The 14,156-nt window shown below is 42.2% G+C and overlaps 1 protein-coding gene and 1 non-coding gene across 5 annotated transcripts in view; both read left to right on the forward strand.

Moving 5' to 3' along the window:
• The first annotated feature begins 40 nt into the window (after positions 1 to 40).
• The window catches only part of usp45 (ubiquitin specific peptidase 45), a 74,161-nt gene continuing 60,045 nt past the window's right edge, over positions 41 to 14,156 (forward strand). For all 4 annotated transcript variants that reach the window (XR_008810703.1, XR_008810704.1, XM_056285784.1 and 1 more), the window contains exons 1-5: positions 41 to 296; positions 630 to 738; positions 3,083 to 3,252; positions 4,218 to 4,318; positions 6,767 to 6,864. Coding sequence is in view for 2 of the 4 variants with exons in the window: in XM_056285784.1 (XP_056141759.1) it covers positions 636 to 738; positions 3,083 to 3,252; positions 4,218 to 4,318; positions 6,767 to 6,864 (472 nt within the window). In the remaining 2 variants the exon portion in view is untranslated. The remainder of the gene's footprint in view (positions 297 to 629; positions 739 to 3,082; positions 3,253 to 4,217; positions 4,319 to 6,766; positions 6,865 to 14,156) is intronic.
• On the forward strand, positions 7,685 to 7,831 carry LOC130118695 (5.8S ribosomal RNA). The gene has a single exon (XR_008810767.1). It is a non-coding gene; the product is annotated as a 5.8S ribosomal RNA (ribosomal RNA).

Raw genomic sequence — 14,156 nt, forward strand, 5'->3', positions numbered from 1 at the left:
TGTTGACCATGTGACTTCCGTCGGTTTCGGATGCTATCGATGTCCCTGACAGTTTTACAAAGTCAAGATTTAAGCCGTGTGGTTATTTGAGAGAATCGCCATGTGGGGTTAAGGGAAATGCTGCGGAATAAAACGTGTTGATATCGCCGTAGTGTTTTCTAGAAACGCGTTTTTTTTAACTCATTGTTTATATCTGGCAAGCTAGTTTAGTTAGCTTGCTAGCCAGCTGGGAAGCTTTGACAGCTCAGGTGTTGGCTCACCGGCCAACAAAATCACCGTAGGAGCAAAATTAACAGGTGAGTCTTTAGTGTAACTTCTATTCTGCCCGCATCAGTTTTAAATCCGTCATGTCGGATGAATAATCGAATACACCGGGGTATTTGTTGTTCAGCTAAACTTTATGCTGCTGATTAAGGCCTCATCCAGTTAAGATAAGTTAATTTTTCAAATCAAGTGCTTATCTGAATCCCTACCATGGTTACATTGGGTGAGATCAAGGAGTGGGTGTGTGGGAGAAAAACCCTCATATACGACCAAGTACCCTTTACTTAAAAAGTCGTTTTGAGATACGTGATTAAACCGATTTAATAGGATTGAGTGAATTCCACATTTGATTTTCGCATCCATAGCTCCAGATGCGTCTAAAAGACCCCTTCTCCTTGAAAGCCGCCGACATGACCAAGCGGACTAACAAACCGAAGAAACCTCGAGATGAGGAGTCATCGGATGAAGTCAGTGGTAAGATGCTGATGTAGTTTAAATGGTGTGTTCAGGTGACAAGATTATGAGACCATTAACCTCAACGATTGAGTGTGGTATAGAAGTATACAGTTTATAGAGACTTGCGTGCAAACACTGCTACTGTGGCAGATTTCTTCCCTCGAAGATGTGTATTTATGTGTGCTTTACAAAAACAGTACATTAATAACACTGGCAATGTTGTATTTTCATCCTATATCCTTGGGTTATTCCACTGACAGAAAAGTTAATATTAGTTAGCAGCAAGTGATCGAATTTCTGTTGTTTACGTAATTTTTAGATAACTTCTTTATCGTCCGTGAAGAAATTGTTTGCTATAGCCTGTACATTAAAATACAAGTTTAACTACAAACACATAAATATTTACATGTACAGTGCCTTGCAAAAGTGTTCAACCCCCTTGACAGCGAAACATAACTTGTTTTGGCTTTGGGAACATGCTGTTATGGGTTGTGAGTATCTTTTATAATCCAGAAATTACTGATGACTGTCAAAGGGGTTGAATACTTTTGCAAGGCTCTGTACATCCACGCACACACACACACACACACACATATATATATATACATATACAGGTCTTACACAGGTACAACAACATACTCCAAACATACACCGACCAGCCAAAACATTAAAACCACCGAGAGGTGAAATGAATAACATTGATTATTTCGTTACAATGGCACCTGTCAAGGGGTGGGATATATTAGGTAGCAAGTGAACAGTCAGTTCTTGAAGTTTGTGTGTTGGAAGCAGGAAAAATGGGGAAGCATAAGGATCTGAGTGACTTTGACAAGAGCCAAATTGTGATGGCTTGACAACTGGGTCAGAGGATCTCCAAAACGGCAGGGCTTGTGGGGTGTTCCTGGTATGCAGTGGTCAGTACCTACCAAAAGTGGTCCAAGGAAGGCCAACCGGTGAACCAGTGACAGGGTCATAAGCGGCCAAGGCTCATTGATGTGCGTGGGAAGCGAAGGCTAGCCCATCTGGTCTGATCCCACAGAAGAGCTACTACCGCTCAAATTGCTGAAAAAGTTAATGCTGGCTATGATAGACAGGTGTCAGAACACAGTTTATGGTTATGATAGACAGGTGTCAGAACACACAGTTTATCGCAATTTGCTGTGTATGGGGTTGCGTAGCCGCAGACCAGGGCCCGAACTGATCCCTGTCCACCACTTACAGCGCCTACAATGGGCACGTGAGCATTAGAACTGGACCATGGAGCAGTGGAAGAAGGTGGCCTCGTCTGATGAACCATGTTTTCTTTTCCATCATGTGGATGGCTGGGTGCGTGTGCATCTTACCTGAGGAAGAGATGGTACCAGGATGCACTATGGGAAGAAGAAAAGCTGGTGGAGGCAGTTTGATACTCTGGGCAATGTTCTGCTGGGAAACATTCTGCTGGGGTGCATTCATGTTGATGTTAATTTGACACATACCACCTACCTAAACATTGTTGCAGACCAGGTACACCCCTTCATGACAATGGTATTCCTTGATGGCGCTGTCCTCTTTTGGCACGATAATGTAGCCTGCCACACTGCAAAAATTGTTCAGGAATAGTTTGAGGAATATGACAAAGAGTTAAAGGTTTTCCCTTGGCCTCCAAATTCCCCAGATCGCAATCCGATCGAGCATCTGTGGGATGTGCTGGACAAACAAGTCCGATCCTTGGAGACACCACCTTGTAACTTATAGGACTTGAAGGATCTGCTGCTAATGTTTCGGTGCTAGATACCAAACGACACTTTCAGAGGTCTTGCGGAGTCCATGCCTTGATGGGTCAGGGCTGTTTTGGTGGCACGAGGGGGACCTAAATAATATTAGGCGAGTGGTTTTAATGTTTTGGCTGATCGATGTACATCCATAATATTCAATCGGGCTTGTAAGACATGGGTACATATCTTCCATGACACTATTCTGCACAAAGACTTTCAGCTGGGTATTTTGTTGATAGCAGCTATGACAGAGGGAATGAATCTCCACTAATGCAGGATTTTCTCCAACTTATGGACCTGTACCTACAACAGTATTTTAGGTGCATGTACAAAATCGCAGAGTTTCTTGGGGTTCTTTTTCTCTTACCATAGGCTCAGAGATTGCATAATTAAGCTACATGACACCTGTGCTATGTCTGTGAGAAAGCTTAACCCTAGTATGGAGTTATTTGTGGATACCACCCTTTTTTTTTTAGAAGGTTTTCAATCCGTCTTTAGTAATGATACTTGTTTGTGTGGATTATAATTGGGTTGGACTATATGAAGCTGAGGCATATTGGTTAAAAGAACTGAAGAGGAGGTTTTGGGATTTTTTTTCCCCTCAGGATTGACATGCCAGCATGTGAGTAAAGCAGTGGACCTGAGCTCCGTGAAGAAATCTGTGAGCTCCAACATATGGTCGGTGTGCTCTGACTGTTTAAGGGAGAGGACCTTGATGGATGGAGAGCCAATAGTGCCCCATGACATCCTTGTATGCCTCAAGTGTGGCTTCCAGGTAGATTCTCTTTCAGTAATGTTTTAAAACATTATTTTTTTTCCACTTTAGTTTTCATGATTTTACGACAAACAAGCCCTAAAATGAAACACAAAAAAGTAAAAAGTAAAAATTAAAAATACATTTTGTTTGGGAGTTACAATCTTAGTAGTCCATCCATTCTTACAGTTTCCATATCTAGATCAGTTGTCCTTTCTGTAGTCTTCATCGCTATTCTGGTTTCTGAATAATGTCCATTTCAGCCACTTTTCTTCTAGTTGTGCTTCTTGTAATCTCAAACGATGTGTCAGTTTTTCCATTATATAGAGTTCCTCTACTATCTCTAACCATTGATCCTGGGTAGGGGGATCCACTTTACCCCATTTCCTTGTAATAGCCTTTTTACTAGCTATTAACAGTATTCTGACCAGATATCTATCTGTTATGTGTACATTTCCTTCAGTAAAATTACACAGATAAAGCGCAAGGACATCAAAATTAGAGTCATATTTGCACTATACCAAAAACTGAGGACAAATGAGTATTCAACTAAATATATAAATGAAAAATGGAAACGAGTTCAACGTAAAAATTTAAGATGGCGATTGGCAAAACAGGTTGAAAATGCATCAAACATCCACCAATTCACAGATATAGGGGAATTCTCTTGGAAAATTTTGATGTTTTTTATCACACCCATAGTCAATGAAATATTTCTTTTATTAGACAAGACAATTAGGAAATTATTAGAATGAATGGGGATGGCATTGCGATGTCATGCAATATGCAAGCACTTCAAGTAGAAGGGAGGTTTTAACATGAAAAAAACAAAACAAAACAAAATAATCCCATATTGAAATAGTTGAAAAAATGATCACATACTGAGTTTTTTTTTATATCAGTACTTTTTCTTGCTGTAATAAAGGGTTACCAGCATTTACAAAAACAATTTGTTCTCGACTGTCATGCTGTTCCTGCTTTTACAGGGCTGTAACCAGTCAGAGACCCAGCACTCAGTCAAGCATCACCAAGCTCTCCATTCAGAATCCCACTGCATCACTATCAGCCTGAGCACATGGAGGGCCTGGTAGGAAGCCAAATAACTGCAGTAGTCATTTTCTGGAATTAGCTGACCTGCATACGTTGTCAGTGCCTCCCTTGAATAAACCCATTGCCACCAATCATGGAGATTTTGATCAGAGCTGGTGCTGAAAATGTTACACCATGGTAGCATTTACAGTGTTCTTATTGAGCCTTTTAACAATGTTGTTTTTCTGCATATCTTTTCAAAAATATTTGAATATGATTCTGTGAATATTTCATTGTGATATGCTGTACTGTGAGAATGTAATGTTGAATTTAGTTGCACTGGTGGTGTTGGCATGATTTTATGCAAGTTGAAATGACATCATTAGCTAAGAAAGTCTGTACATGTAAGGACTTTTGTCTTGATGGACACATAATCAGTGTAGTAAAACTTAGTCATCCATCCATTATCCAAGCTGCTTATCCCAATTGGGGTCGCGGCATGCTGGAGCCTATCCCAGCAGTCATTGGGCGGCAGGCGGGGAGACACCCTGGACAGGCCACCAGTCCATCACAGGGCTGACACATTCACACCTAGGGACAATTTAATATGGCCGATTCAGCTGACCTACATGTCTTTGGACTGTGGGAGGAAACTGGAGCACCCAGAGGAAACCCATGCAGACACGGGGAGAACATGCAAACTCCACACAGAGGATGACCCGGGATGACCCCCAAGGTTGGACAACCCTGGGGTTCAAACCGAGGACCTTCTTGCTGTGAGGCTAACCACTGCACCACTGTGCTGCCTTACTCATCCAAAGATCATATTTATAGTTTGACACATAAAGGGAATCCACTGTAGGGAGTAGTAATGTTTTTTTTTCCCTGTATACTGTGAAGAACATGGGTGTTGCTAGACCCAGGCTGAGGAGACTGTAGCCCCCAATCTTTTATAGCTTCAAATGTTTGTTTTTGTTTTTTTTTTGGTCATAAGGAAGAAATGATCAAACAACTTAATTTTGAATTGATGGTTTATAGGCCATTGACACATCAAACAATAGTTGGAGGTATTAATTTAGCTATCATATTCCTAGAACAGCACTGAGCCAGCTTGATAACAACCTTATGCCATATAGCTTTGCATTATTTCATTCACCAGAGACAGAGGCAACAAAGGAAAGAGGACCAAAGCTCAATGATCCATTTTCTCTCAGAAGAAGGGGATGTGTTGGACACTTGTGTATTTAGTATGTACAAAGAGAGAACTTGCTCAATAACCTCTTTCAAAACACAAGCCATTGAATATAAGAATATAGCCACCAAGTGTTTTCTTATTCTATATCAAGAAGTTCCCCTTTGTCTCATATTATATGTTTGGGGTCTTGTGCGTCACAGCTTTTTGCATCTCAGTAGATTTATTCATTAATTTATCCATTAATTTTTGCTACTCCCTCATTATAAATAGCTAAGTAATAGTAGTGCAGTGATATCCATGATGATGCATAAGGACTAGAGCTGGGAATCAGCTGGCACCTCCAGTTCGATTTTATTTTTTAGTGTTGATTTGATAAATATCGCAATTTCTGTAGATTTCACAATATAAATCTTGTGATTCCATATTACAATTTTATTAGGGCTCAGTCCCCGCTCATCTACAGTTAAATGTGAAAGGTGCAATAATCGAAAGAAAATGCACAGCCAAATGCATTTATTAGCATTTTAAATGCAAAATGCATTTATAAGCCCCATATGTTACAAAAGCTTAAAACATGCTTCCCTGAGTATATTCAGAGATGCAGAAATCATTGCATCAAGCCTCTTCACAGCATCTGTTCATTGTGCTTAAACACTGCAATTCAGGGGAAATGCTGCAATATTAAAATCGTCACAGCTTTTTATTGCGACTTTGCACTGCATCAATTTTTACTCCCACCCCCTAAAAAGGACTAGTAGAGGGAGAAAAGGGGCAGTGCAATTTTTGATGACTCTGGTGCCTGGTTGTTTATGCCAGTTTTTTTTGTTTTTTTTGTTTTTGTTTTTGTTTGCTGGCATTCCTCCCCGAATGGGTGAGCTTTGACTATGTGGTTGCCAGAGAAAGAGGATCAGTGGTGGTCTTACCCGACATTTCCTGGACCTGGGTTTCATAGTTCTCCTCCCTACAGTCATCTTCAGGGTACTTTTTGGGCCCCAGCTGTCTTACTAGTTCAGCTACAGCAACCTGGAGAGAGAAGTCAAGGCAGTTGCTTGACTTATCTGTATGTTGTTAGCTCCGTCATGTATTAAGATGTACATACAATTTGTTTTCCCCAATAGCCTGACCTTATTTAATTCGTATTTTGTTATATTATTATTATTATTATTATTTATTTTTTAAGTTTACCAATTCAGTTGATTGTCCCTGCTTTGGTCCATTTCAAGATTTATTTCCTCAGTTTAGATCCATTCCACTTTACCTATAGCCTTTCTCTGTCCAGGTATACTGATCTGTTTGCCATCATTTTAACAGGTGCTTTGAGTGTAATGAGGAGCTTTCCACCCACTGTAACAAGAAGGCTTTGGCCCAGACTTTGGACTTTCTACAAAAGCACTCTGTCAAGGCATCAGGTAAATTACTCTATGCTCCGTCCGCTGTCTTGTCGCTGATGTGGAATCAGGTTTTTGTTCTATACACATTCGCCTTACTGAATTTTTCAAGCAAAAATCGTTTGTTAAATTTACCTCCATTTAATGAATTCAGCTACCCAGTCTTGACTTAAAATTAAAAATGAAAGACCTCCTTTAAAGATTGCCTGTTACACTCCTTGAAAAATGTTAATGGCTAATAATTACCTTTCTGAAACTCAAAGAAATCTTACTTGCCCTTAGAGTTGAAATAAACTCCTGAGTAGATGTTAATGCTGATTCACTCATGAATGAAACCCCAGACGATGACGTCAGTCCGGGTTATTAAGTAGCCAGTCTGCTTTCATTAAAAGCTAGCTGAACAATAATATTATCCTGTATGAGGTGGCCTCCCATGGCCGCCAGTCTTAGGGACCAGATCCATTGCAGTATCAAGATCATCTCACTTAGTCCACTATACCTCAATGGAGCTCTGAGAGCCAAACAGCTCTCCAATACATAAACTGTCCCCATGTTCTTATTAATACCAGCGCTCTCTTTAGTATCAGTCACTGTTTTTACGGTATGTAAAGGAATTTACTGCAGTACACCTACTCCCCCTGGTGGCACTATTCAGATTCCTGTTTTTACCATCTGAGTCTGAATTTGAGAGGACTGACAAACATAAAATACATAAAATTGTATGTGTGGTATCCTCAAGGCTCGGAGTGCGGCGGAACGCCCGGAGTTTTGTGTTTTCTTGGGAACATGCCTGTGTTCGGATGAGTACTGTCAAATGTTAACACTTGAAAGTGCAGCGTACAACTCTTAGCGGTGGATCGCTCGGCTCGTCCGTTGATGAAGAACGCAGCCAGCTGCGAGAACTAATGTGAATTGCAGGACACATTAATCATCGACACTTCGAACGCACTTTGCAGCCCCGGTAGAGGCCACTCCTGTCTGAGCGTCGCTTTGCCATCAATCGGGAAGGAGAGGGTAACCTCTTCCACCCGCGGCTGGGGTGTCGCAAGCTTCCGCACTTTCGTCTCCCACAAGTGAAGACTGTTTCAGTTTCAGCACAGCCTTCCGTCTGTGCTCGGTTCTCCCACACACACCACAGGTGCGTGCGCCTTCGTCATGTCCCGCATGAGTCGGGCGTGGCAGCCGGTGGACGTGATGGTCTTGGACCGTCCTTCACCGCTGACCACGTTACGCGTGCAGGTTGGGGTTTCCGTGAGCGATGAGAGAGCTGCTGTCGATGTCTCCGAGGCGCACAACGAGCAAAGGCAGCTGCCGTGAGCTGTGCGTCAGCCCACCAGTCTTGCACGCATGCCATCCATGAGTGGACTATGATCTCAGATCAGACGAGACAACCCGCTGAATTTAAGCCCATTACTAAGCGGAGGTCCATGAATACTGGGATGGCATCCAGCGTTTTACCTGTGCCCCCGTCCATAGGGTTAGTGGTTGTGTCAGGAAGGGCATCCGACGTAAAATTTTGCCAGATCATTATGCGGATTGACAAGACCGCCATCGGTGTTGTGCCCTCACAGGGTACCAATGGAAACTGTCGATTCCGCTGTGGCGACCCCTGGGAAACACGGAACAAGCCGAAAGGAGAAGAACAAGAAGAGTATGTGTGGTATCCTTAATGGAATATATATATACTGATGAGCCAAAATATTATGAGTGAACCAAATAACATTGCTTATCTCCAAAAAAGGGCACATGGCAAGGTCTGGGTAGATTAGATGGGAAACGAACAATCAGTTTTCGTAGTGAATGTGTTTGATGCAGGAGAACTGGGCAAGAGTAAAGACCTGAGTGACTTTGACAAGGGCCAAATTGTTAAGGCCAGATGACTGATCAGAGCATCTCTGAAACAACAAGGCTTGTGGGGTGCTCCTAGTCAGCAGTGGTGAGTACGTATTGACAGTGGTCCGAGGAGGGACAAGCAACAAACCGGCGACAGGGCGGCCAATGCTCATCAATGCACGAGGACAACAAAAGCTGTCCCGGCTGGTCCGAACCAACAGAAGGTCTACTGTGGCACAAATCACAGAAAATTTTAAGATAGCTACGGTGGGAATGTGTCATAAACACACAGTGCATCACACCCTGCTGCGTATGGGGTTGCATAGTCGCAGACGGGTCAGAGTGCCCATGATGACTCCTGTCCATCATCAAAGTGCCTGCAATGGGCACACAAGCATTGCAACTGGACCTTAGCGTGGGAAGAAGGTCACCTGGTCCGATCAGTCCCGTTTTCTTTTAGGTCACGTACATGGCCGTGTATGTAGCCGTGCACCATTTACCTGGGGAAGTGATGGCACCAGAATGCACTGTGGAAAGACGACAAGCCGGTGGAAGGATTGTGATGCTCTGGACAATGTTCTGCTAGGAAACCCTGGGTCTGGCCATTCATGTGGATGTCAATTTGACACGCGTCAACTACCTAAACATCGTTGCAGAGCAGGTACACCCCTTCATGGCAATGGTATTCCCTGATGGCAGTGGCCTCTTTCAGTAGGATAATGTGCCCTGCCACACAGCACACATTGTTAAGGAATGGTTTGAGGAACATGATGAAGTGCTCAAGGTGTTGTCCTGGCCTCCAAATTCTCCGGATCTCAATCGATTGAGCATCTGTGGTATGTGCTGGACTGACAAGTCCGAGCCACGGCAGCTCCACCTCGCAAATTACAGGACTTGAAGGATCTGCTGTTAATGTTTCGGTGCCAGATACTACAGGTCACCTTCAGTTGTCATGTAGAGTCCACACCTCAGTGGGTCGGCGCTGCTTTGGTGGCACACGGAGGACCAATACCAGATTAGGCAGGTGGTCATAATGTTTTGGCTCATCAGTGTAGGTTGGCTGTTTTGATGACACTGATAAAATATATGTATTGTAGTTGGAAAATATTGATTTTAAAAAAACAATAATAAACTCCACTTATATTGCACCTTGTAAAACCACTGTTACAAAGATAAATGCAATCAAACCAAATGAGAATTCTTGAAGTAATTATAGATTACAAATCACCCCTTGCCTTCTGCTTTTTAGGTCAGTATATGTACTCTTATCCACTATACATTGAAATGTATAGGGGAGTAATTGTAATGTGAGAGCTAGATACAGATTATGCAGTTTTCTTACAATAAGTTATTATTGTTATTATTATTACAGAAATGTTTGATTGTGTAGCACTTTTCATACATGCTGTAGCCCAAATGTCTTCCAGTGAAAAATAACTGAAATAAAATTAGTGTTAACTGACACATTAAAAGTCAAGTCCGTTTTATTTGTATAGCCCAATATCATAAATTACAAATGTGCCTCGGTGGGCTTTACAGCAATACAACATCCTGTCCTTAGACCCTCTCATCGGATAAGGAACAACTCCCTAAAAAAAAAAAAAAACCTTTAACAGGGAGAAAAAATGGGAAGAAACCTCAGGGAGAACAACAGAGGGATCTCTCTCCCAAGACGAATAACGTGCAATGGATGTTGTGTATACACAATTTAAAGAAAATACAACATTGAAAGAGGATAACAGAAAAAAAAACTTGAACGTAAAGCTCGGTAACTTACATCATAATTAGTAAGTCATGAAATGGAAGAAATAACAGGTTAAAATAAATGTTATAGGAAGTGTGAATGTTTTCTCGACAAATAGCAAGAGGTCCAGTTATGTTGCTGCAGGTTTTGCAAATATTGATTATTGATATAGCTGCTTCGGGTAGTTTTAACATTTCCATGTATAACATAATCATTGCCTGTGGCTTGACAGCCTAATTTCTTTCTGCTGTTGCCTTTAACCTTAGTCAGACCACCTGAGCCCCCCTAAACCTAATCAACCAACCGTATAAATGCCCACAGATGCCCCCACTAGACTTCTTCTCAGCTCTGTTTAACTCTATGCCCCTCCTGCTTTGTGCTGGCATGTCAAGTCTGGGATCTCGTTGGCCCTGAACAATGTGGGTGGTGGACCCTCTGTCTGTCTTCTTGGCTTCTTCCGCTCAGCCTCCTGCCCCTTACCCCCTTGCCCTATGTAGTGTAGGGCTCATTTCCAGACCTGGTCAGGCTGGTCCCCCGTCAGTCTGCCAGCCAGGCTAAGTGATAATGATGCTCGGGCTCCCCCTCCTCCTCCTCCCTCCCTTATAACCTGCTGCATGGCTGCGCACATTAGAGGAATTAGGAGATTGAGCGATGCTTCCCGGCTTGGTTCCCTAAAGAACGACAACAGCTGTGTGGGGTTCACCCACTGTTGATGCCCTATTTCTTTGTTGTTCCAACTCTCTCATTTGCACTGCCGTATGTCTCAACACGTCTGGGCCTGTGTGCTGCACTTGTGGGAGCCAGGCTTCTCAACAAGTCAAAGGGACAGGATCCCTAACAGCTGGAGCATACTACCTCTCTGCACATGCGCGTGCACACACACACACACACACACACACACACACACACACACACACACACACACACATAGATTAAACCATGTTTTAAAAAAAAAGTTTGCACAGTGACCGTATTCCTCATAGTTTTTTTCTATATATTTGAGGGCATTTACAGAATGGTTTGTAACTTGGCTCATTGTTGTTACATAAGCTTATGCTCTTTGCAGTAGAGAGAAGAATCTCATTGTGGTCTTCGAATTCTGAATCTGAGTTCAAGTACAGAACCAGCTTGCAGAATCAGAATCCATATTCCGTAACTTTGATTTATCGTCAGGTGGGTTTGCAGAATCAAACTTCTATCTCCTGTTTTTCCATAAGCACGTTCCATGTCACCGTGGTACCAGTAATGATAGTTGTTTATTTATTAAAAGATCAAATGAAGATACTTTCTGCTCACTGGTCCTTTCACTCAGAAAAGCAGAGAAGAATGTGAATGAGGCAAATACTTAGAAGTTCCTGTAGAGCAACTGTTAAGTTTTTTCGTGTGTGTGCGTGTGTGTGCTTATATTTACATTTCTGTGGGTGTGAGAATGTAGCAGTGGCTAAACAATAAGTGGAGATGGGGAGGGCTAAGCCATGGTTCTTCTGTTGGTGAGGGAAGGGGTGCTAAAATCTGCTGTGCTGGCCAGTCACTACCTACATCATTTCTTTTGCCGCTTTAAATTACCTGTCACCTTTCCTGCTACCTGATTGTTCCACACCGGCTGGCTAAATGGGTAGCAGGCGGCCATTGTTACAGCAAAATGGACTGTTGCTATCTGTTGAGGGGCTTGTGAAATTGCATTTCAGCTTGAAGGCCAGGTTTTAGGCAGAAGCTGTTGTTGTGCTCTCTTTTTCCTATAGACCCCAAGCACAAAAGAGCCCCAGCAAGGAATTTTTCAGAATCTATATTAGTTTTGTTCAACAACAGCTCAGGGAAGAAAGAAAATCTATTAACCGTGTTCTCTCACCATCAAGGCCTTCAGCTCAAGTACCAGAGTCTCAGTAGAAAGCAAATTGACCTCAGGGACCCAGGCTCCAGCTTGTAACACAGCTGGGGTGTCTTTGTGAAATAAATTAAAACATTGCATCTGAATAGGCATCAGAGTTTGCTGGGTTCTGCCCATTTTGTCCCCGTTTTGTTGGGCCGATTCTTATCAGCTTAGATAATTTCTTTTTTTTTTGTTCTTAGTGTGGATACCCAATTATAGCAGCACTGTTTTTTTTGTTTTATATTAAAAGTCTTTTAGATTGATTTTTTTTTCAGCAAAGCTCTAGCTGTCCAGTCATCCAGCTTGAAAGTGTCTTAATTTCATGCTGACATAGTTAATAAACATATGGTACCTGATTTGGCTTGTATTTTGGCTTTCTGGTTTCGTGTCAGTTAGAGGGGAGTTTTTTCCTTTCCACAATTAAAAAAAAAAGTTTTTATTTTCCATTGAAACTTCAGCAGCAGTACCATCTCACCCATCAAGCTCAAACAAATTTGGTGCCTGCTTGGCCAAACTTATAGAAAATCTGCCAAGCTGACTGGAACCTCTGCCAAGTTGCCAACCTTTACACTGGTTGATCGATCTATAGGAAGCTTCCAGCAAGCACATCCATCTAATTCATGTCGTATCTCTTAATTTCTCATTTTGCTTGGGAAAGACGACATGTATTAGGACATTTTTCCTTAAAACATGAAAATATTTGTATCTTTATTCCGTTATGGTTATGCAAGTAGATTAATGGCTGCATGAATGAATGAATAGATAATTGATTGATTGATGGCTTTTTTGTTACTGTAATTTCATTGTCATCCCTTTGAATGAACACAAACCGTCTTGCTCAAAGTCCGTGTCAGGTGTGCTTGTGATGTTTAGGTCTATGAAGTAATTCTTGTTTTTAATGCACTTTTTGTTTTGAATATTTATTGTGTGTTATTTGTTTTTATGTGGCACTGAGGTCCATGTGAAATGTAATTTCATTCCCTTGTATGTCTAAGACATGCATATAAGGCAATAACAAATAAAAGCAGTCTAAGTCTAAAAAAACCTTTAAAATTGCAAGTAAATCTAGGTAAGTGTGAAGGAGGAAGTGTGAGGGTCAGCCGGCCTCTATAGAAACACACACACACACACACACACACACACACACACACACACACACACACACACACACACACACACACACACACGCTAAAACATTCTCACAGAAAAGAGTACTGTCAGTGAAAAAATATATAATCTTTGTGTCATGGGCCATGATCGTAGATGGTTGATCTGGGCCCCCTTTTTATAACTACCTGTCCTGTGGCCTTGCATGTGGAAATTATAATAATGGATTACATTTATGTAACACTTTATCTAGACACCTAAAGTGCTTCACAGAGAAGGGGGGAAACTCACCTCAACCACCCCCAATGTGTAGCACCCACCTGGGTGATGCACGGCAGCCATTTTGTGCCAGAACCATACATCAGATTGAGGTGGAGAGGGAGGAATCATTGAGCGAATTACACAGGGGGACGATTAGGTGGCCAGATGAAGAGAGCCAGGTTGGGAATTTTGCCAGGATAACGGGGATCCACCTACTCATTACGATAAGTGCCACGGGCTCTTTTAAAGACCACAGTGAGTCAGGACCTCGGTTTAACGTCTCATCCGAAGGACAGCATCTCCTACAGCGCAGTGTCTCTGCACTGGGGCATTGGGATTTTTTGTTGTGTTTTTTTTTTTTTAATATTTTTAAACTAGGACCAGAGGGAAGACTGCCCTTACTAGCTCACCAACACCACTTCCAGCAGCAACTCAGTTTTCCCGGGAAGTCTCCCATCCAAGAACGAGCCAGGCCCATACCTGTGTAGCTTCTGTCAT

This window comes from Lampris incognitus, chromosome 9 (assembly GCF_029633865.1).
Source record: "Lampris incognitus isolate fLamInc1 chromosome 9, fLamInc1.hap2, whole genome shotgun sequence".
Classification (NCBI taxonomy): domain Eukaryota; kingdom Metazoa; phylum Chordata; class Actinopteri; order Lampriformes; family Lampridae; genus Lampris; species Lampris incognitus.